The sequence below is a fragment of the Agelaius tricolor genome, unplaced genomic scaffold (assembly GCF_023055355.1).
Source record: "Agelaius tricolor isolate 1412-34295 unplaced genomic scaffold, bAgeTri1.0.p SCAF_1, whole genome shotgun sequence".
Classification (NCBI taxonomy): Eukaryota; Metazoa; Chordata; class Aves; order Passeriformes; family Icteridae; genus Agelaius; species Agelaius tricolor.
The window spans coordinates 51,011,772-51,035,355 of record NW_027269261.1 but is presented as its reverse complement, the minus strand read 5'-3'; the positions used below and the strand labels follow the sequence as shown (position 1 = coordinate 51,035,355).

The window sequence follows — 23,584 nt, the reverse complement described above, 5'->3', positions numbered from 1 at the left end:
CAAAGCACCACACGGAATTGTGCTCCTCTTAGCAGACCCCCAGCTCACTGGCTTTGCTTTACATTGTAAATGAGAAGGGGATTTTGACTCCTTCTTGTCTTGTCATGACACCCAGTAGTGGTTCTTTTAAAAAACAGTACTGGCTGGGAACTGGACTAACTCATGATGTGCATTTCTATGAGCTCATGTGAATCCCTTGACACTGAGCCACAAACAGAGAACAAAACCTAAGATCCCCCTTCCCTGGTAATTCACCAGGGGAAATCTGAATTCCTGCCCAACACCATGTATGTGTACTAGAGCTTAACCCAAAAAAAAAAAAGTTGTGGGGAAAAAACCAGCCAAACTAGTAACAAGAAGCATCATTGCTGTCAGAGATGAGAGATGGTGGGAGGGAGGGGAGTTTGCATTCATAACATTCACTTTAGTGAGGCTGGAGGAGGGGGGCAGTCTGGATAGCATGCTGTAGATTGTCTTTCAGTATTAGACAGAGGGAATTTTTTTAAAAAATTATGATTAGTACAAGAAGAAATCATCATAAAACTCCCAAGCAAAATTATCTGTTCTTATTTTAGATTTGTCTTTGACGGATGGTACAACAGGTTTTTTTTTAGTATAGATACATGTATGTATACCTAGAAACTTTTTTCCGATTGACATTCATCTTGACAAATGGAGATCCAATCACATGGGGCTGACCAGGTTTCCTACAGCAGCTGTTTGGTGGAAAAGGGCTGCAAGAGCCCTTGGCAAGGGTGCTGGGCTGCCTGAGAGGCAGTAGGTGGAGAGCCATGGCTCTGACCAGACATCAGCAGCAGGCAGCTGCTGGAACCTGGCAGACTCATGGAGCTGGCTTCACCACAGCTTGAGGAGTGATAACATTTGTGTAGGTGCAGGACTGGCCTGTGAGGTACATATGTGTGTCCTACTGCATTGAACAGCTGAGTGAATAACCCACCTGAGAGCCAGAGGCAGTCTTCTCCAAAATAACCAAGAACGGTCAAGGAAAGGGGAGTTAATGAAGCAGCAATTAAATAAATTAAATGAAACTCAATTAACCTCTCATCTTTCTTACTATTCAGGTAGAACAACCCTTCTGAACCAGGCAGGGTTGATGCTATGAGTATTTATCACTGATGTGGGAGGAAGGATCAGCACAGGAATGACTGAACTTGTTTAGTTTAGTCCACTGAATATGCTCCCATCAGAGACAGGTTTGCTGCTCCATGAGTTAGAGGTGGGACCAGAGAAATGGAGCACTCCAATGTACTTTTAACTCCAGATTTTAAGGGGCCTTTGCAGTTTAATATAATCTGAAATTACAACTTTTTGTGTTGTGGTTTTCTCCTTTGGTGATTACACTATAATCTCCTACTCAAGTATGCAAGAGAAAATTATGCAGCCACTGCTCCCCTGTGGCTCTCACCTGAACAAATCATGCATTATACCACCATGATGAACTCATGTGCGCAAAATTATGCTCAGCATGACTTTTCTGGGGATTTATACCCAAAACACATACTCAACATCTAAACACTAGGGAAGTCTCCATGAATCCTCTCAAATCCTTCTGCCTCAGAAGTCCTTCATCACCTTTGTCAGTAAAATCTCCAGGTACTGAGGGTATCTGTGGTGATTCTGTGTCCCAAGTCCCACACTGCAAAAGCCTTCCTGCTGCCAAAGTCTCAGCAAGACTCTCAAAGCCTGGACACATGGATTGCCAGGTCTTGGTTCTACCAGATATCCCTGCTAACTCATGGCCTCCTAAACACAGCTAGAGATGAGCAGGAAAAATTTATAATTTTTGTTTGGTAGGGTGACTATCCTTTTGACATAGCTGCTCAAAAGTCCCTGCTGTGCCTGTTCAGAAGAGGAGCTGAGCGTCCAATATCCCAGCCCCAGATAGGAAAGACACCTCAGCATATCCCAAGAGCTTTGGTCTCATGATGGGGGCCTATTTTTGTGTGTTTGTCCTCATCACTGAGTTGCCCTTTCTCCTATGCCCATCACTGGCAGTATAAAGGCCATAGCTGCCAGGTAAGAGTGGTTTAACTGACTTCAGACATCTTTGAGGAATGGGGTGGTAGAGATTAGGACAGTCCACAGCAAATGCAGGGACATCAGGATGAAAAAAAGCTGGCAAAATGGCTGTCAGGTCAGTAGCTCAGTGTTAGGTGTTTCAATGTAACATAGTACATGCTGTTTCATTACCCCAAACCTGTTAAGTGGCCTAGTACTTCCAGATCATGCCAAAGACTTGCCAGGCTGAGCACTGAAATATCAAAAGATAAATCTTATGTACTCTCTACACTGAAAATGAACTAAGTTCTTCTTCTTGGTATCATGTTATCTGTGAACTGAGTGGTTATATCCCTGAGAAATCCAGAAACGTAGATAATATTCTGATCATCTTATATTCATCTGAAATATCCTTTCCCCAAATAAAATGAACGTGTAAGCCTGCACAGCAATCCCTTCCTGCACTATATTACAGGGAATTCCAGTATAACACAAATAGTCATTAAGCCATTTGTTTCATTTTGGGATTGCTTAGCCTGGAGAAAAGGGGGTTTGGGAGAGACCTTATCATGCTCTACAACTACATGAAAGGAGGTTGTATTCAGGTGAGGTCAGTCTCTTCTCCCCGATAAAAGTGTCAGGACAAGAGGAAATGGCCTCAAATTGCACCAGGGGAGTTTTAGATTAGGTAATAGGAGAAATTCCCTCACTGAAATGCTTATCAGGCATCGGAACAGCCTGCCCATGAAAATGTTTGAGTCCCCATCCCTGGGAGTGCTCAAAAAAGGCGTGGATGTGGCAGCTGGGGACTTGGTTTAGTGGTATTAGGTTGACAATGGGACTCAGTGATCTTGGCAATTTCTTCCAATCTTAACAATTCTATGATTCTCTACTAGTTTTGCCTTTCTGCTAAGGAAAAAATCTCTGGCAATCACAGATATGTGTCTTACAAAAGAGCCTTCTTTTCTAAGTGAAGTGGTCACAAAAAGGGAGACTCCAAATAAAAGTCCTCTCTTGCAGAACAGGAAGGAAAAATAGATGAACTTGAAGAGTTGTCTGGGCAAAGAGCAGAAAGCATCAAGAGGGTCAAAATCCCCTAGGGACATAAGGGAAATACCAGAGTATTTATAAAAAAAGGCCCCACTACCTTTAATGTTCCCACACAAGTAAATCACAAGAGACAGGCTGGGCACTCATTTACATGGGAGCTTCAGAATGAGACCAGCCTCATGTGACACAAGGGTTATGAGTAATGGGCCCAGAAAACAGCAGAGAAAAATCATTGGGATCTGGGGCATTTCATCTGAAATCCTTCCTCTCTTCTGAAGCTGCAATTAATAGCAAGTGGAGTAAATCAGCCTACTGACACTGAGAGTGTCATGATGGAGGTTCTGTCTTTTCAGTGGATGGGGGCTGGTGGCTGCTGAGAATGGATGCCATGAGCTGCCTCCATCTCCTGCTGCCTGGCTGCAGACATCCCACCCAATCTTTGCCTGTTCTTTCACCACTGAGGTGTCTGCCTGGTGCAAAATTCAGTGAATCACAGGGATGTGTGAGTTGCATAAGTTGTAAAGAAGGGGTAAGGTGTGCACTGGTCAACAGTCAGATTTTGTAAAAGAGAAATATGCTGTAGAGATGGGGTTGGTGGGTCCAGCAGGCTCTGCTCTGGGGGGTGTAGGCTGACTTCTAGCTTGTATGCTATGAAAGCAGAGATAAGCTCTGTGAGTGCAGAAGGAGCTGGGCTATGGCTAAAAGATTTAACCAGGACAGACGGCGACTGAGCTGAGAGGTCAGCCTCCTTGGAAGTGTCCTCGACTGCACTGGGGTGTTTGCAGCCTGGGCTCATATTTTTGTTTCAGGTGATGAGCAACACCTAGAAGCCATGATAGCGTACAGTACTGCCTGTTTAGGCAGAGGCCTGAAACACCTGAGTACCAGTACAGGAGTCATGGTGCAGAAATCCCCTGGCAAGGAGGCTGGGCTAGGCTGAGCTTGGGATAAGAAGAAAACACTGCTTTCATGTAATTTTTGGCAACTTGCTCTTCATGAACTCCTGAGCAACTCCAATGCCAGGGCTTCCCTGCTGTCCCTGGCAGAGGGAAGGCTGTAGGCCTGGTCTGTGCCTCTGGGGCTGCACACACAGCTGTGTGGAGGCTGGGATCACCTGCTGCCACCACCACCTCCCAGGGTGGCACTCAAGCACCACTTGTTGGGAATTCCTGAAATAACTGATGGAGTAACACAGAAAGCCAAGGCAAGTCAGTGTGGCTTAGGTTTTGTTGCAGTCTGCTCCTGCACCATCCATACTCCCCACACTCATTCTTCTGGGGTCTGAAAATACTCTGCACTCACAGGAATGAACTCCCTACGCCCAGGTCCTTCAACAGAACCAAGAGCCCTTTCTGAGAGAACATCCACTTACAGCAAGTTATCTATCACCTCTTCAAAGCACTTGGCTGCATCATCTGCACCAAGGAGCAGTAACATGCTGAATGGTAGTGCTGAACAGAAAGGCTTCCTTCTGGGGGTGTCCCATCCTCAACTGTGCTCTCTCGCATAGATATAAAAATAACAAATTCAATCCTTCAATAATTTATTTCTTTATACCAGAGAAAGTTTATACATTTAAGTTTGTAACTTTCAACACTAGAGTAAATATATGTAAAAAAAAATCCTGGCTGTGCAAATTTCAAATTGCATTGTTTCAAATATTATAAATATTTTAATAAAACATATGTTCACATTAAGGTTCGCAAAATATATAAAATTTAACAGAAATAAGTGATGAGTTATTTATTTTTTTTTCTTTTTACAAAACAGTTTTTTTAGTAACTAGAAAAGGATTCTAAACTTGAGAAGCAAGTTAGAAGAGATCTCACCTCCAAAATCATAGCAGCAAAACAGATGCTGAAAACTTAAAAGGTGTAAAAGGAGAAGAGAGAAGCAGGTAACAGGCACAGTGGTAAAGCTGAGGTTGCTAAAGAAATTACTGCAGATTGAGAAGTGGATGCATAAACTTCAGGAGTACAATCTCAGCACTGAAGAACTCGTTACTGAGCTCCCAGCTGTTTGCATGGTAACAGAATCACATTAAGGATGACAAAAAGTGTGACAGAAATGGGGAGGGAGGGTACAAACAGCACAATCATACTCCTGACATTTGCAGTGCAAGAGACAAGAGTCAATCTTGTTTCAGAAGTGAAGACAAAGGGCTTTGGGGTTTTTCTTGTCTTTTGGAGGTAATTCCTTCCACACAAGTGGAAAATGGCAGGATACATTTTCACCATCACATGCATTTCTTCTGCAACTTCTGTCTTTCCAGCTGTCTTGCGATTTGGGAAAGGGTCTAAATTGGGTTAGGTTAAGCATGTTAAAGGAGCAGATCAGTGCTGGTCTTGTTTCTGGCTGTGGTTTGCTGAGGGCTCTGCAAACACAGAGGTGCTCGCTGTTATCACCCTAAATGCCCATGGGAGCTCCTGCTCTGTGAGTTCTGTAAGAATAGCAAGGACACGGGCAAACCAAACCACGTTTCTTCAGATGTCAACTGGAAGTAGCATCAGTCTGTCCTGGATAATCCCATTCAGGAAGGACTTGCCCCTGACTGATGTATGCAGCCATAAAAACGTCCTGCACCTCTGACAGTAGACATGGCTCCTTCCCTGGGAGAGGGGAGGTATTGAGAAACAGGCAGAACTAGGAAGTTCTTTGGATTCAAATGCTTCATACTTCCTCCTGGGAAGTCCAAGAATTAAATATGGCATTGTAGGAGCTTAGTCATGAACGGGAGCTCTGTGCAGAAGGCAATGTGACCTTCTCAGCAGTCCTTGTATGCAGTGTTTAGAGGAAGTAGAAATTGATTCCCATTCTTGGGAATAAACATGATCGAGCAGACAGCTTATGTTTCCCCTCACCCTCCCACTCCCAGGACTGTTAAGTGTTTTGGACGTAGCACCATTTCAGGGAAGGAAGTAGCTGGTATTGGTTTCTTGTTCTCCACTAGCCATAGATCTGTTTGAACTGGTAGCACTCGTTGCAGTAGCCGTTGCACTTGGCATTACCATAGTGATCGCAGGCAGGGGCTCGGCAGCGCTGCTTGGGAGGCTCCTGTGCTCCCGGCTCCCTGGCACTCCCCGGCGGTGGCAGCTGACCCAGGCGCCGGCACTCTGGGCACAGGTCGTCACTCCTGCGGGCCAGGCTGTTTCTACACGAAGCCACAGCACACTGTCTCTTCTGGGCACTCAATGCTGCTCGCTGCACATCTCCTCTGTGCTGCCCTGTTCTCTTAAAAATTTTAAAACACATTGTCAGCTGCTGTGCTGGCAGCACAAATGGCTTTTCATTTCCTTTTTACTCTGCTCGTGGTTTGTATAGGTAACCACCTGGGGATTGCTCACAGGCACTTCTACAAAGTGCAGTACCAAAGAAAATCACAAATTCTGTCATTTCTTAGGAAAAACATTGGCTTTTTTACCTTTGGCAACCCTCAATTCTAAAAGGACCAAAACCAACTGAATTAAAAACCTTATTTAGGACAAAGACAATCTGTGATGCACTCAATCAAAAATGCAACTTGAACCCCTTGACACAGATGCACAGCTCTAAGGGTAAGAATGAAAATCTTTCTCCAGTCAACAAAACAACCTTGCTGTTGGTCCAATTGCTTCCACTGGAACTGCTGGCAAAATCCCAGCGGAGGTAAAACTGAGCATGGTCATGGACAACCCTAAACTGAGAATGATTTTTTATGAGGGCCGCTCAACTGCAGCAGAAAAAACTCACGATATGCTCTATGCTTGTCTTTCTATGATAGTTAAGATGCAGCCATTTGAGGATTTTCTAGTATGGATCCCAAGTTGCTTCCACAAGAGAAAAACATCCAGCGCTAAACAAGAGGAAGATTTAGAGAAGTTCACACTTACTTCTGGCTGCCTCACCAGCTGCTCTTCTGTCCTTCTGGCTTCTTGGAATCGCTGGTTCTGGGCTATAATGAAGCAGTTCTGGCAGTAGCCCTCGAGCATCGTGCTGCCCAGGGTGCCGCAGTCGCGCCTCTGGCAGGACACGGTGTTACGGAAGCCGGCAGCGGAGCTCCCCGTCTGGTCTGCTGCTGAAGACTTCCTCTGAGATCGCCTCTGGTGGCGCAGCAAAACACTGTCTGTAAAGCAAAGCATGAACAGGAGCAGTTTGAATGTGCCCAATAGATCTGATGACCCAAAGCAGCTACAAAAAGCTCTCCACCTTAAAAATGAAATAAAATTTAAAATATCAACTAGCCTCAAATATGGGTTTTTGACAATCCTGAGACTCCCCCAGTTGGTACATCTTTCTTCATGTTACATACATAAGCATGCTAATGCAGTCTGATACAATTTGTTGAAACAGATGATTTGGGAAAAACTTGCTCTAAGTAGGAAACCTAGATCACACTGAAGTCAAGACGAATTTCACCTTTGACTTCACTTTGACTGTCATCTGTGACCTACCCATTTCAGCCTCCACCATTTCAGTCACATTAGATAATTGAAGTACAGTGGTACAGAGCTTAAGGGGAAAAAGTGCATTATACTTTTTAGTCTCATGAAGCAATCTTATATATTCCACAATCAGAAGGAAAAAAAATTTCATTGTGAGCAATGCTGGAAAATAAGGTATTGCAAGCTCGCACAGACGTTCCCTAATCTGAACGCACGTGGAAAGCTCAGTGTTGTGAAAGATGTCTCTGCCAACAGCAGGGGGGTTGAATTAGATGATCTTTAAAGGTTGCTTCCAACCAAACCTATTCCATGTTTCTTTATTTGTATCAGCAAACTTACGAGCAATAAAATAGTCTGAAGAGATAAGTAATAATTGTCTCTTACATACACCTTTCAGCCTCTACACCTAAGGGTTCTTTACCTGTGAAACAGGGCAGCAGCATGAAAGATGAAGATTTCATGCTGTGATTTATTCACAGACTATTGCCTTTTTTAAAGTCAGTCTTTAAACACACGTGCATGCACACGCAGGGTATTACCAAGGAAGATTTCGAGGTAGAGTGTACCAACACACTCCAAAGTTACTCCAAAATACAAGCTAATTACCTACAGTCAAATTCTACTTGCTCTGCTTGTCAAGACAACTACAGTGGTTACTCCAGAGCATTATAGCTGTTACATCCAGAACAGATAGAGATCTACAGAGTCTTCAAGGCTTTTTAAACACCTTGCTAACATAACTGATTTCAGTACCTTCCATACATTTACAGCATTTCCTTCACTGACCTCTATAATTTGTCTAGCTGTGAAGAAAATTCATACCAAACCATAATTGCAGTGGATGATGGGGAGTATCAAAAGCCACCCCCTCTTAAGTTGGTTTTGCTTCCATCAAAGCTGAAAGAAGTTTTACAAGGATTTCACAGATTTCTCATACTGCTGCCATGTGCCCCTTTATGGTATGCTGGTTTTGGCTGGGGTAAAGTTAATTTTCTTCACAGTGGCTGGTGTGGGGCTGTGTTTTGGATTTGTGCTGAGCACAAGGCTGATAATATTGAGATGTTTTTGTTATTGCTGAGCAGGTCTTACACAGTGCCAAGGCCTTTTCTGCTTTTCATACTGACCTGCTGGCAAAAGTGCGTGGGAGAAGACACAGCCTGAACACCTGTCTGCCCATAGCAAGTAATGAATTAATTCTTTGTTTTGCTTTACTTGTGTATGCAGTTTTTGCTTTTCCTATTAAACTCTCTTTATCCAAACCCATGAGTTCTCCAGCTTTTATGCTTTCTATTCTCTACCTGAGCCTGCTCGTGGGAGAGTGAGCGAGTAGCTTTGTGGGGCTTGGTTGCTGGCTGGGGTTAAATCATGACAATGGGATAATAACAGAAAAAATCACCTTCTCCTCACACTGTTTTCATACCCCCCTGTCCTTTTATCACCCAGTGCACACAGAACTTCACAGTTCAAGGAGGCTGATCTGCAGCCAAAGTGTGTCAAAGCTCACTCCATCTCCACTTACCATGGTTTTCCCTGTACTCAAAGAAACACAGCGTGCAAAAGCCCTCATTTTGTGGTGTCCCAAAAAACTTGCAGCCAGGTTTCCTACAGAGGCTGCCTCCCCTGTTCTCCTCGGGGGACAGTGCTGGTGGCGGGGGCTCCTTGCCATGGCTGTTGGGAGCCTGATGGCAGGAGTGCTGGCGGAGGATCTGTGAGATCTGGGATGGGTCAGATGTTGATCTCTGGTGGCAGGTGGGCAGGAAAGAGGGACTGCCATTTGGGGACTGCTCTGTAGACCTTTTGAAGCAAGTGCTGCATATACCATTGAAGGTCCTCTTGGCCTTTTGGCGGCACATTTTGCATGTGGCATAGTTTAAGTGTCTCTGGTCATCCAAGTTGTTGCAGGGACTGAGCTGTCTGGAGTTGTAGCAGCGTTCACACAGCCCATTGTGTTGCACATTCAGTGTGAAGGGGCAGTCTGGGGTCCTGCATTTCATGGCTGTGGTTTCACTGTACAGGAAAAGGCTCGGAGCGGTCGGAGGCGCAGAGCGAGGCTCTGTTACAGGCCCTTCAGATGTCCATCCCCCAGGTTCACAAGTATCCCTACGGGAGGAGCCTGACCCAGCTGCCTTCAGCTTCTCAGGTGCTGCTTTGGAGGTCTGCTTTCTTCCTTTGCTTCCTTGGGACCTCTGCTCAAAGCATTCGTGGCAGTAGGGCTGGGTGTTCACAGACATGTAGAAAGGGCAATTTGGCGTTTCACATTTCATCTGTAAGAGGGAGAGCTGGGAAAGTGACAGATCCTGTCTGTTCCTGGAACATGTCTCTCTTCTAGCAGGTTCAGCATTCTCCTGCCACTTCTTGTACTCATGCTGTACCAGTTGAAAGTAATCTTCCACGAGGTTTATTTCTTTGGGTAGGTTGCCTTCATCTAACCTGACAGCCAAAAAAGGAAGATTGTATCAGTGGTTGAAAAGAGCAGATGGTGGGGGTGGAAGCAAATATAAGCAACGTGGGAAGGAAATGTAGACTTAATGCACATCCATATTACTCAGACAGAAGATCTGGGATGTACACTGTTGCTGTAAATGGAAATAATTTTAAAAGCAGGTGTTCAGTAATGGAGACTTTCACATCTGAAATAAATGTCCTGACACAATGCTAAACAGAAGTATTCTTAAAAGGCTTTGCTAAGTGAGGATTTTCTAAGAGCTGTTTGCTGTTTACCCATAAAGAATATGGGTAATCTCAGAAGCAGAAAGTCCCCCAAATGGTGAATTTCTCTGAGGATCAGTGCTCAACTGAGCATAATGATACAGTTTATTGTGAAATCTCCTCCTGGTTCTGCCCTGTTGGGTCTGTATCTACCAGCAGAATTCTTCTAACAAACTGTGGGGCTTCAGTGTGGTGTGTGAAATGCTAGCATCCATCACACCATCCTTATTGCCTCCAGCTGCCAGGAAAACTCTACACCGGAGTTTCACCATGCCACAGTTGGTAGGATGAGGAGCTAACATTTCTGGCAATATTCCAGAGCACATCTAGGCAGAGCAACTAGGGAAGCTCAAGTGCTACCCTTTATGTGTGCTTACATGCTTCAGGTAGAAGGACTTCAATTTTCAAGGCCCCTACACCAGAGCCAGCCAACAGCATGAAGATTTCTTTCCGTGGGATAGTGGAGGCAAAGACAGAGGATACAGGGAGTTACTCCCTCCATCAGTTCTGAGGGGACTGGTTGGGCATCACTGCCAGTGCCCACTGCATGTAAGAAGCTGATGCCAGCTGCTCCCTGCATGTTTCCTGATGCTCAACCATCAGGGGGACAAGCAGAGATGCTGGTTCCTCTACTGGCCACAGCTTCCTGCCTGCTGCCACACGGAACAGCCCAGGGTGTTGAGGCATCTGTGCTCAGAACATACTGCCAAGTACTTTACCCAGGGCAGCTAAAATTACACCAACTGCCCATTATGCAATGTGCCCTTACACAAAGCACAAGAGCTTGAGCTAACTAGTTCCTGCATTTAACTACTTTTCAGCAACCCTCCTGTGTAATCCAAAAGTCACTGAAACTGATCAAATGGATTTTTTTCTCTAAAATGCTAGTTTCAGTTTGAACACATTTTTGCTTTTAAATTTAGACTGGCCTCAGCTCATACTACTTCAAAATGTATCAACAGTAATGCCAATGTTTCATATTTCAGGTAGTAAAAACATGGGCCACCTAGGAAGGAAGGAAAGACCAAAAGAACACACTGGGCTGCCCAACCTGTCCCACCTCTGTAAATAAGATAACTTTGAGGAAACAGGAATGACACTCACTTTGCAGCATTAATTAGATGAGTTGTACCATGATCCCAGCCTTGCACTGGAATTTCAATCACTATCAAGTAGTCTTTTAGCAGCTGCTCTTTCTCCCTCTCTTCTGCATCTGTCAGAAAGTGCACCTTCAAATCCTCAAATCTGCCTTGCTCCCTGGTGACCAGAGGGACAGCCCGGATTTCTGTGGGGAAACAAGATGGATTAGCACATACACACACAAAAACACACAGATATATATATATATATATGTGTGTGTGTGTGTGTGTATGTGTGTATGTATATTTACACAAACATAACCAGCCAGTTAGGAATAACCATAAAATACAACATATGGAGATACTACCACTAAACTTTTGAGAGAGAGAACAGCTGGGCAGAGCAAGGAGTTTCTGCATGGTACCACTGGGGGAGGTTGCAAACACAGCTACATCACAAACTTAGCCCCATTGCACAGTAGCTTTAATGTCCCCATAGCAACTATCTTCTCCACTTGAACAGGATTGTAGATCTTTGTTTGTTATGCCTTTTGGTGGGATGATGCTGCAACCTGAACCTAGAGAACTGCTGTCCACTCAGAAGAGATGTGTTAAAAATGGTAAAGCATATATTTCATTAGTCCTGCCAGGCAGTGGTACCCTGCTGTGAGACTGCATCCTTCAAAGCTTCTTCTCTTACAATGTGGAAAGGAGGCCAGAACGCGATAAAGCAGAGGTTAGCCTTTGACCAATTCCAGCCTGCAAGCAGGTGAGTTGCACTCTACTTTCAGTGAGTATCTTGAAGGCAACCTTTAGTTTCTACTCAGATTCACAGACAAAGCTTTTTCTGCTCACATTTTAGGAATATATTTCAAATGAATCTAATTTAACTTTAAAAATGCAAATCTAAACCAGATCATTTTTCAAATGCTTTATCAGCACAGTGGTTTTGAAGAAGTAACATAAATACCAAACGAGGTACTTGAAAAATACCTGGCCCACTGTCCTTCAGAGTCACCAGTGGTGTAAAATGCATGTTGTCATAGCCAAGCACAATTGGGTATCTGTAGCATTCTTCAGCTGGCCACAGGAGAGGCAAGTAAACACCACCAACATTCAGAGGAGCAAAACTGGAGCCTGACTCTAAGCTTCTAACCACTTTATCTGCATAAAGAAGAAAAAGAAAACACAAATAAGTATGTACTACAGGCAAGAGAAAATGTATGCTGGGGGTTTTATAATAATTACTGAAAACACCATGTTCTGAAATGCATCTACCTGTTGACTAAGATTACTAACACAGCACAAGAGTAACACAGTGGGATAACTGGCCAGGCAACTCACCTGCAAGGACAATGATTGGCCTTCGGAGGATGTTAGCAAGGATGAAGATGTGGATTTCTTCCAGCGCGTTATAGGGAAGTCTATTTTGAGCCCCAGATATTTCTGGGGAGGTCAGTTCAATGAGGTATTCCCACTCCTCCTCCCAGTTCTGAGGAAAGAAACAGCTGTCACCAATGGTTCAAAGACACAGAGGTCAGGAACCAGCTGCAGCACAGCAGAGCTCAAATAATCACATTTTCCCATTTCCTCCAAAGGGAGACTATTTCTGCTCTCCATTAATGGCAGAATCCATGAAGCCACAAAGCAAACAGAATCAGCAAGGCAATGCTGGCAAGCATTCAGAAAACAGCACCACTCCCTCAGGCTGCCTTACCCGGGTGTCATAACGGAGTCCTGTTTCTACAAACTCCTGGGATTTAACAGCCTCCTGCTGCCAGCGGAGCTTGAAGTTCCGTGTGTCAATCTCCCTGAGAGCACTAAACAATGTTTTTCTTAAGACAAGGTCAATATCTTCTATACCCCACATGTACTGTGATGCAGCATGCATAAGGCAATTTCCATCACCTGGAAAAAAAAAAAAAAAAGAAAGAGTGCATTATTTTCAAATGGCTATTTAAATAAAATGCCACAAGCCTGTGGGACGTAGAATTACACCTCAATTGTGCATATTACCTGTGCACTTCTCTCTAAGCCTCAGACAGAAGGGTGGTAAAGAAGGAGACCAGAGTTATGGTCTCTGTTCAGAGACAGAAAGAAAAAACTTCCCTCCCTACTGGATTTGTCTCTGCACCAAGTTAACCTGCCATCCAGCAATGCCCCTTACCTATCTTACTTAATTTTGACTGATATCACAAACTAAATTTTGGGGTCAACTACAAATGTCAAACACAGCTGAAATAGCTTTTTAAACACAACAAAATCATCTTAAAATTACAAAAAAATATATAAATCTCCCTCATTGGTGTTTTTACAAATATACACCCAATGGCATGAGGTTGAGATAATGGAAACCATTAAGACAATATTATAGTAACACCATATTCCCTCCTGAGCACTGCTTGGCACTTGGCTGCGCTTGATGGAGGAATTGTAATAAAAAAGGAGACAGAAAGGGAATGGCAGGTGATTTATGTAAAGCAATCATAGGAACACCTCTGGCCTTCCTCTCAGAAATGATTGCATGTTGGGTTGTGACATATATTATTTAGAGGGCTGTTTTAAAAACACAAAATTAAGTCAATGAAAAACAGTGATTCGATTTTCATTTACACAATCTCCTTGCATTGAAAAATTCCTCTTTACAGGTAGGAAGGATTGTGATATTCTGCAGTTTCAGATGGGAAACAGACTCAGAGGAGATAACTAACTTAATTAAAAGGTGTGACAAGAAATACATCTATGGCTGGGTTTCAAATTCTATCTCTATCCATCTTCTTCAAAAGGGGATGTCTCCCCTGAAAGGGAGATATCAAGAATGATTACTATCACATCCTTAGATGCTAAACTAAGTCTGATGTCTACCACAGTGGTAAACAGATTCACATAATACTAAGAAACCACAGCAATTTTCTTGGAATAGAAGACATCAACCCTGGTAAAGCTACTAGATTTTTCTCACATGAAAAAAACCCAAACAAACCCACCCAAAGAACTCCCACAAAAGAATTAAACCCAGTTTGCCACATACATGATGAGTTCAATTACACCATTTGTGAACACTTTTACTACTTATTCTGTGAAATTGCAGAGAAAAGCCTACAACAGAGTCCAGTTCCCGAGTAAGATATAATTTGAAATCTACTCAATGCTTCATAAATTGTTATGGGATTGGTGCATATCAAGTTCCTCCAACCGTCTTCTATTTTATGCTGCCCTGCAAAGCTTACTTCAATTCTGCAGGCTGCTTACTTGAGCTCAAAAATCAGGGAACAACCAAGAAGACAGAAAAACTGACTGTGTTTCCTTCTAACCAAGAAAGATGACATATTAATCCCATTAAAATTTTCCCTTTGTAAAATCTAGAGCAAAGATAAGACTAATTTTTTTCTCTCTCTGAGAGCTCACTTTCGGTTCTTTATTTAGAAGCACTGCCCAAAATTCCTTACACAGCACTTGGAATTCCCCCACACCGTTTGACTAGCAATTGAGCAACAGTTGTACTTTTTGTTCTGCGGGTGCAGTGTGGCCTCCCTCGGACTTTCCCAGGGGGTGTGGCTGGGCGAGCTGGAATGAATGCCAATTCATTATACAAGTGAAATCTCTACAGCCAATAGATGCTGGAATTTTTCAATTAAAAAAAAAAAAAAAGAAGAAAAAACCCTAACAGTTTCGATTTTTGTACTTCCTACTGCTTTCCTTCTATCTCCATTCAGATGTCTGCAAAGAATTATGCGGTGATTCAATACGGCTTTTTTAATTAAGAAAACCCCACCACTCCACAGATTCACAAACATACTACATCAAAAGATCCTGTAGGAGATACTTTCTCTGGTTTCAACAGCTACAACCTTAATCACAAAAAACCCCAGAATCTTCTGAAGAAAGTCCACTATTAACTGAGAGAACTAAATTATTCTTCCCATATCTAAGCAGCCAAATGTTTAATGGGTTAAGCAGCCAAATGTTTAAAAAATATTTTTTCATGCCGCATGGGAGGAAAAAAAAAAAGTTGTTTTCTGGGATAATACAGGGCTTCTCCAGGCTTCTGCTCTTCTTTCAGAGATCCTCTCCTCCAGTCCAATCTACTTTCTTTCTCCTACAAAGGTCCTTCTATGCAACTACTTTGCATAACCCACAGGTTTCCAAAGCCACTCCTACTCATGCACTTAATGACCCTGAAGCACTGAACTGAAGCCAAGTTCTTTGTCTGCTCAGTGTATGGGGAGACCACAAATCTTGCTTTGCCTTCCCTCAACCTGCCCTAATATTTCAGCACCTCGTATACAGGTACGCCTGTTCATGGGCGGGATCCAAGTCCACACTACTCCCACGTGTAACACTGGCTGATGGCCATGAGACAAAGAAGGAGGGCAGTGCTGCTGAATGTAATGTGGTCACCAACAAGGGTCTGTCCAGGCAGCCTTAACCCCTGCAGGATTTGTATTGACTGGAGATGGGGGATTCTAAAACTGTTACTCTTTGCCCTGGGCAAAAATTGTGCACGTTGTCCATTTTCCTAGAAAATCTGTTCGAGTGAAATTTTTAAGATGCAACACCTGGAGTGATGTTACCTTCCCAGTATACATGCAAAGCACTGCCTGCCCTGGCTGCAACTCTGATCCTTCCAAAGCTCAAGATTCCATGACTTCTGTGCACACACCTAATTGCAATCATGAGGATTTTACACCAATGCAGAGGCAGCCCAAAAAGCCCACCAGAAGGTCAATGCCTCTACAACAGTTACAGACATGCACATCAGCATCAGGCTCTAGGTTGGGCAGTGACATTTACTCAGTGGGTCTATTTTTATGGCTTCTGTACAACACAGCTGGGTAGAGTCAGACTGAAAAATATGGCAGAACTTGGAAAGAAAAAAATGTGGACTATGAAGATAAGGGCAATGTGTATACAAGCAGATATGAAAAGAAGCAAACCCAGAACACAACATGGATTTCAACAATGCTGCAGGTCCACCACACCCAGTGTTTCTATAACTGCTGTGATCTGCTCCTTGAGCAAAGAGTAAGTATTTCTCATCTTCTTCAAGTCCTCACTGTCCCAGTCTATTGTTCCTGGTTAGGGGCAACCTGTGCTGTAAGGAATCCTGAGTCCAAGTTTGCAGCTGCATGACCACAAGTCATAGCCATTACTGAATCTTTCCTCCACTGCATGCAAAATGCCCATGAGTCTTACAGTCATGTGCCAAGGTTTCCTGCTCAAGATTGTGGAGAAACATAACCTGTTCAGGAAATCTTGGCACTACTGCTGTGCCTTTTCATTTGTAGCACTTGATGCAATACACACACAGAGTAACCCAAAAGACAAGTCCTGAAACCAGCACCGACTGTTGAGAGAAAAGGGCACTGCAAAATTTGTGTTGCACAAAGATGGGTGTCAGTCACACACATGGGACTTAGCAGTGGGTGCTTAGGGAAGGCAAGGGCTGGCAAACCCAGGCAGGGAGCTGAGGATGAGGGAGAGGCCCCAGAGTGGGGCGCTGAGCCCAGGGACAGCAGTGTCAGGTTCCTGGGAGGCTCCATGTTCTGACTGCTATTGCCATCACTGTTGTTAAAGCTGGATGAGCAAGCAAGCATTGCCTGCCAGCTACAACAGCAGGGCTTATTGAAAGGATATTAGCTTCTGCTAAATATACATGGGAATGCATCCCGGGTCACTCAAGGCATCTGAAGGCTCCCCTTGCCTGGCAGTAAAGGACGTTTGGCACTTCCGATGAAGCAGCCAACAAGTAGGAGTCAGATTCATGGGAAGGCAGTAGCTTCCAAATCAAGTTTCCCTGCCTTGTTCTTGACTCTGATGTGCCACAGGTTACTGATATTGTGAACATACCTGTGAAATTTCCACAGTATTCACATACTGTGGTATGGGCAAGGGTCTGCTACAGCCTCAGAACAGCACATCTTGTGGAAAGATTTTTAATTTCAAAACAGATTGAAAGGCAGCACATTTTTAAAGCCATGTGCTTCTGCTTCAGTAATGTGAACTCAGATGCTATTAATAAAGCTGATACATATGTATGACCTGTTTTACTGTGAGTGCAAAGACCTGCTCAAAACTTACCATTAGTCTTCAAAGGAATGAGTCTCCGAACTTCCCTGCACCAGTTGAGCTTCCTGTGGCACTCCAGTGAAGTCTGGGTAGCCTGGTCAGTCAGGGACTTCTGAAGCATTTCCCGAAATTGGGGACAAAACTGGCACATTCTGAACATTTCTATGGTGTATCTGTGCATAGTCCTGAAGTGATGAATTATTCCACTGGGAGGTTTGACTAGATCCTCAGGTGTCCTCTCTCTGATCTTCATAGCCTTCAGCATATTGCTCTGATACAAAGCTTGAGGAAGGATGTGTTGGCCAGCCATGTTTCTAGAAGACATATGAAATGAAAAAGGATCCTTTTATTGGCATGTTAGTGTCCTTCTATCACAGTGCTATCACTTCTGCAGTGACTGAGAAGAATCCCACGGCACTTTCAGCGTGGGATTCTGGATGAAGTTTTGCCTAAAACAAGTAGAGTGGATGCAGCCCATATGAGCCTTTCATAAATAACAAATATAATAAGTTCATATTAAATTCATAATAAGTTTTTTCAAAGCTCACATTCACTAACTTTTCTGCATTACTCAAATACAGACACTGATCAGCTTATCCCACACATTTGCTAATATAATTTACTATGATATTGAAGAGGATTTATACATAAGTAAGGAAACTGCACCATGATTCAAAAAAAGAATTTAAATCAAAATAAGGATAAGAGAAGGCAAGGTCAAGGGAAGGGAAAATTATCCTGGAAACTTAACTAATTGATAATTGCACAGTGTACTCCCATATGCACTTGCTGAATTTCAGGACCTTTCAAGCTCTTGTTTTGAAAACATGCCAAAAAAAAAGCAGTTAATGACCATTTCAGATTTCCTCAGCCCCATACATTCTGAGCAGTGATGGTCAGAAGAGTACAGAAAGAGCACAAAGAATTGCAGGCTGTGCTAGTATCAGTCCCATACTTACAGTGGCCAGATATGGTGGATGAGGAATTTGTCACTGGAGGACAGGCTTACGTTACTTTTCTTGAGGCTCTTTGTATTTTGTGAGCAGCAGAGCTATGGCTCAGAAGTGCTTGTGCCGTGTGGGGGTGCAGACTGCAGTGCCACTATTACTCACGGGTAAGTCAACAGAGCTGAAAAAGCATTTCCATTTGGCTCAAAACCCCCAATATATTTCCACAGCAGGACATGTAATGTTTACTGCCCTGCATCCCTTTCTTCAGTAACTCTGGCCTCAGGGGGTACAGTAGGAAAAACAAAAAAAGAAACCCATAACCTCAAACCTGCTACACTCTATGAAATACTTACTCAGAGGACACTAACTTTGTGGCTAGTTAGAGCCAAACGTAGGGACCACATCCCTCAAAACCCCTGTGCACTACAGTAAGAATAACAACAATAATCTGTTTTTACAGGGAGAGACTCTCCATGCTGTCCAGAAACACTCTTGCTTTGTTCAAAAATAAAAGTATGCATGCTTAAAATGTTTAGAGTACAACTAGTCACATTAGGAGAACCTACCATTGTGATTATGAATCTAGGGACAAGTATCAAGCCACATATGTGTATCAATCTCTGGACATCAAGTACAGGGAAACAAGAAGCAACTAAAAATTGTTTATGCAACTATTAGGAAGTTTTCTCATGGAGATGGGAGGCACAGAGAGAGGAAGAAGAACTCCAGCCTGACAGACGGACCAGGAAGGCATTCCCAGGTCTATGCAGGCAGAAGACCCCTCCTGCACAGAAGGGCTCTGGCACCTCCTTTTCCCCCAAGGAAATAGTTGCTCTCTCCTCTTCATCCAGACACTTCCATTGGCAACATCAACCTCCAAATGCCCAGACAAAGCTTTTGAAAAGACCTTCTCAGGGTGAGAGAGGACCTCAAACTCCAGGTGCCAAGAGCTGAGCTCTATAACCTCTCTGAGAACCAGCTGATGGAGAGATACAGAGGATAACCCGACAAGCCCTAAATAGAGACAGTTGAAACAGGCGATGCTACAAAGTCCTGCTTTAGGGTGATGTCATTCACACACCCTAAGAGCACTCTGGACCGTGAGCACAGCTGTCACATCTTGCAACATATGGAAAAGCTTTCCTTTAGGTAATAAAGATGGCATATTCTTATCATTCCCTCACCAGCACACAGCCTTAAAATGAAAATTACATATTTTCTCATCCACTCTCCTCGCCAGTATAGTTTTACACATGCTATTTATGTAATCCTTCATTTAAACGTATGAATGACTCTAAAAAAAATATAAACAACCCCCTACTAATCTATGTGATAACCACAGCTCTGCTTTGCTCTGAGATGACCCAAGTACTGAATTACTTACTTATGTTACTAGAAACATTGAGTCAATGGGATTTTTTTTACACGAATAAAGATTAATCACATGACTAAGCACTACCGGCATCGACTCTTGAAATGGTTATTTCCAGCTTTAAGTAACAAAAAGTACTGAGTTTACAGAAGCATTTACTGAAACTACAGTATTTGATACTATGCTCTACTGGCACTTTTTCCCCTCCACAGGTGGAAATTACTGCCTGTGCTATTTACAGTCATAAATGTGAACCAAAGCAAAAGCCAAGCAACCCTTATTTTCAAAATCAATGTGATGAAACAAACAGAGCTCAATACACACCTAGCTGGACTCATTTAAAAGTAGAAAACTGAGCTACAGTTATATCAGTTTATAGTCTACTGTGCTTTGCTGTGTGCTATGCTACTTTAACCTTCTCACAGGTAATGACTAGGAATTCCCAGAAAGGAACAGCTGTAAACAATAATTAGAGACAGCATCCTTTCCAAAGATGTAATGCTGAAGATGCTGGGCTTGGGAAAGCTGAATACTGTTCTGAGATCTGCCAATGATTTCATAAAGTCATTTTCATTTTCTGTCCTCTATCTGAAAACCGGCAAGTAATAAACTTCTCCATAAAGTGCTAAAACTTCTAAAACAAACATGCTTAATACCTTTTAAGCCCCCCGAGATTTTTCTGCCTGAGTCTTTGCTCGGTACAAACCAAAACACAGTACTACTCTTCGCCAAATCAGAAGTTGAGGAGCGAGGCTCTTTGAAATCCCACAGGACTGGTATACACACAGTAAGTGTTCCGCGTTCTTAGTTCCCTGCCCTAGTGCTCCGCCGGGGGCTGGGCGTGCAAGCTGGCAAGGTTCAACGCGGCCCGCCAGCTTCCCAGGAGAAGGAGAAGGAGCCCGCAGCTCCGGGGCGGATCTCCCCGCGGCACTCGCAGCCAGCCCGGCCGCGCAGTGCTCGCTCTGCGAGCCGCAGCAGCCGCGGAGCCCCCGGGGGCCGGGCCGCAGCCGCGGGCACAGCGTCCCCGCCCGGCCGGGAGCCGGCACAGGGGCTACCGCCGAGCCCGCCGCCAGAGCCGCCGATCCCCGCGGCGCCCTCCTGCAAAAGTGCTCCGGGATCCTGCCTGGAGCGGCGCTCACCTCTCCGCGGGCGGCTTCTCCTCCGGCCGATCCTGCCGTGACTCCTGCTCAGCAGCGGGGCTGAGGCGATGGGACGGAGCATCAACCCCCACCGCGCCGGGGCTCCTTCCTTCCCTCCTCTCCGCCGCCTCCCCGCCGGAGCTGCTGCTGCTGCCGCTGCCGCCGCTGCGGAATGAAGGGCTGAGCCCAGCCTCTTGTTTTTTTCCCTTTCTGTTTAAGCGCCCGGGTGAAAAAAAAAAAAAAAGGGAGATTGAAAACACAACACAAAAAACCCCCACCGGGGATTTCCACCGGCAGAGCGCCGGGACTTTCCGGCCTGTGACAACCGGCGCGGACGGGCGCCGCCAGGGGGCGCCGCCACTGGGCAGCCCCGCCGCCTCCCCGCCCGCCCGCCGTGACTCAGCCGCGGGATTTTCGGGAGCCGGGATGTCATTTCTTCCTTCCTTATTCTTTCCCCCCCGGGCAGGGGGTTGCCCATCCCGTCCCGCAGGCTTCGCTCCGCTCACGGGCCGGCCCGGTGTTGCGTCGCTGGGTGCGGAAGTGCTCCGTGCCCCTGCGCAGAGCGGCGCCCCGGCCGTGCCCGGCAGCCTCTGGCTGGGACACGGAGAGGCGGCGGCCCCGGGAGCCCTGCCCGTGCCCTCCTCCTCCTCCTCCTCCTCACGGGCACGCGTGGCCAGCTTCTGCCCCGGCACACGGGTCTCGGGCTGCAGCTGCCCGGGGGTAGATGCCCACACCCCTGCCCCAGCATTCCAGCAGGACATTAAAGGGCCCGTCCCATGGAAAGTATTGCTCTTCCAGAGGTTTTCAGACCCAAACAAGTTTTGTTTTGTTTTTCTTGTTTTGTTTTGTTTTTGGTTTGGGGGGGGTTTTTGTTTGTTTTTTGGGGGTTTTTTTGACTCTTTATTGTAAGTAACCACAAGTGACTTCAGTTCTTCAATTAGAGGTTAGGCCGATATAGAACCCCGTAGTCCCAATACGCTGGCATTTTCGGCAGGAGATGTTACATGTGCTTTAATCCAGCCCTGCTTGGGGTCAGATTGTTGCAGAACCTTGGGCTAAAACTGTCAAGTCGGGGAGATCTTAGTGTCTGAATATGATTGTAAATTCTTGACTGCAACTAGCAGTTTGTTGGAATCATTACATTTAATTATTGTAAACAATTAATGCACACCTTTAAAAAACGTGCTAATATCTGTGCAGTGAAAAAACTCACCGAATAAAACCCTAATATTTAAGTCCTGTTAATATAATTTATGGATGGGATGTATGCTAGAAAAGGGGCAGTTTCTTGCTCAACAGCCTTACAATCTGAAGGCACCCAGAAATGAAATACAGCGGAACAAAGTTTCTTGCAGTATTAAAACACTTCATCTTCCCAGATAATGAGCTCCTGTTCCTGAGTATCCACCCCTCCCAGTGGCAGGATGAGAAGCCAGGGTTGCTGCACACCTTGAAATCAGGTCTTAAATATTGACTCCTTCAGAGAACAGGTGGATTTTGGATGAGTTCAGCTTTGAACTCCTTCACCTCACCTCCCGTAGCAGCAGCTGGCTCAGATCATTTGCTCGTGTCACACAGCAGGGTTATGTGGCAACATGATCTTTCCCAGGGTTTACAGGTCTGTGCTGGCTCTGCACAGCAGCCATCCTTCTCCTCTGCCTGTGTTCAAAAAGAAGTAAGTCAGGGATATGGCTGGAAAAAGAATAATGCCTCCTGTTTTGCTGTTTTTTTTTTTTTTCCCCCTCCTCTCCTTGGAGAGTTTTCTTTTAAAGGTTTTTGTGGGTGTGTTGTTTTATTTTTCTTTTTGCTCCCCTAGTCTCTCTACTGTCTTGGAAAGTATAGTTGGGTAGGAAGGCTCTGCATTTGATGATTGGTAGTCTGTGGGGTGGCTAAAATCCAGGGAACTGGATGCCTGAGGGAACTGGGCTTGCATAACTAGGGCAGCATCTGTGCTCTGATTTACACAGTATATGCTTCTGCCAGCATCTTACTGTTCCCTTCTCCTGGACATTTTCCCCTGTCCTCTCTTGAGGACTGAGGTAGCAGATTGCTGAAGTGATCTGATTAGAGAAAAAAAATATTTTTATCCAAAACATGTCTCTCATGTAATATGAAGCCCAGCCCCTCACAGTGTTTTACAGAGAGTACTTGAAGTGATGGAGGGTTTCACTGTGGAGTAGGAATGATGAGCTAAGGTGGGAAATAGGGAAAAAAGAACTGAGTTGCACCCTGCTTTGTATAGGAAACTGCAGCAAATAAATTAACAAGTAGTCCTAGCCATGATGGAGATGCTGAGACCCAGGAAAACCTGAAAAGGCAACAGCTAATTTTTGGTTTCTAAATGGTAAGCATGTCTGAATATTAATAATTACTGTTTATACCTTGATAAACTCATAGTTGATTGCACATTGCTGGAGCAGATGTTTATCAAACAGGTCTGAGCAGGATGGCAGGAATTCATTTGATCTGAGTTTGCACAGCACAAAATAAAGTTCTGTCTTGTCAACCATAACTCCTCAGCAATATGGGAATACATTAAAAACATCAGCAACATCAGTAGTTATAGAATGCATGAATTCCTCTTTTCTGAATGACTCCTGTTTGGTTTTTTTTGTAGTCATACCCTATAGTTTATCTCATCATTTATGGTATAATGCTTACATTTAATGAAATATAAGCATATATAGATATGTATAAAGTCAAGGAAAATTTTCTTCTTTAAAGTGTGTGTGTAAATATGCACACATACACACACATAACTATGGACATGCACACA

General features: G+C 44.4%; 1 protein-coding gene across 3 annotated transcripts; it reads right to left on the bottom strand.

The window, feature by feature from the left end:
• Positions 1–4,606: 4,606 nt before the first annotated feature.
• Positions 4,607–21,257, bottom strand: TNFAIP3 (TNF alpha induced protein 3). Of its 3 annotated transcripts, none has more exons than XM_071433785.1 (9): positions 20,809–21,257; positions 17,360–17,661; positions 12,996–13,186; positions 12,623–12,770; positions 12,272–12,442; positions 11,304–11,484; positions 9,010–9,920; positions 6,939–7,171; positions 4,608–6,300 (listed from the first exon to the last, which is right to left on the bottom strand). In XM_071433785.1, exons 2-9 carry the CDS (start codon positions 17,655–17,657, stop codon positions 6,016–6,018), a joined length of 2,418 nt encoding a protein of 805 aa, XP_071289886.1. In that variant the 5' UTR covers positions 17,658–17,661; positions 20,809–21,257; the 3' UTR covers positions 4,608–6,015. The 3 variants fall into 3 exon arrangements, with proteins under 3 accessions (XP_071289877.1, XP_071289886.1, XP_071289896.1); XM_071433795.1 differs by having other exon boundaries at positions 6,121–6,293; positions 20,809–20,934; XM_071433776.1 differs by lacking the exon at positions 20,809–21,257 and having other exon boundaries at positions 4,607–6,300; positions 17,360–17,672.
• Positions 21,258–23,584: the final 2,327 nt, after the last annotated feature.

Excerpts from the sequence above, each read along its gene's own strand:
- TNFAIP3 (XM_071433776.1), bottom strand. The coding sequence starts at position 17,672 with ATGTCTTCTAGAAACATGGCTGGCCAACACATCCTTCCTCAAGCTTTG. Across the intron at positions 7,172-9,009 it reads TGAGTACAGGGAAAACCATG|ACAGTGTTTTGCTGCGCCAC; the intron begins GTAAGTGGAGAT and ends TTTGCTTTACAG. Across the intron at positions 6,301-6,938 it reads AGCTGGTGAGGCAGCCAGAA|AGAACAGGGCAGCACAGAGG; the intron begins GTAAGTGTGAAC and ends AAAATTTTTAAG.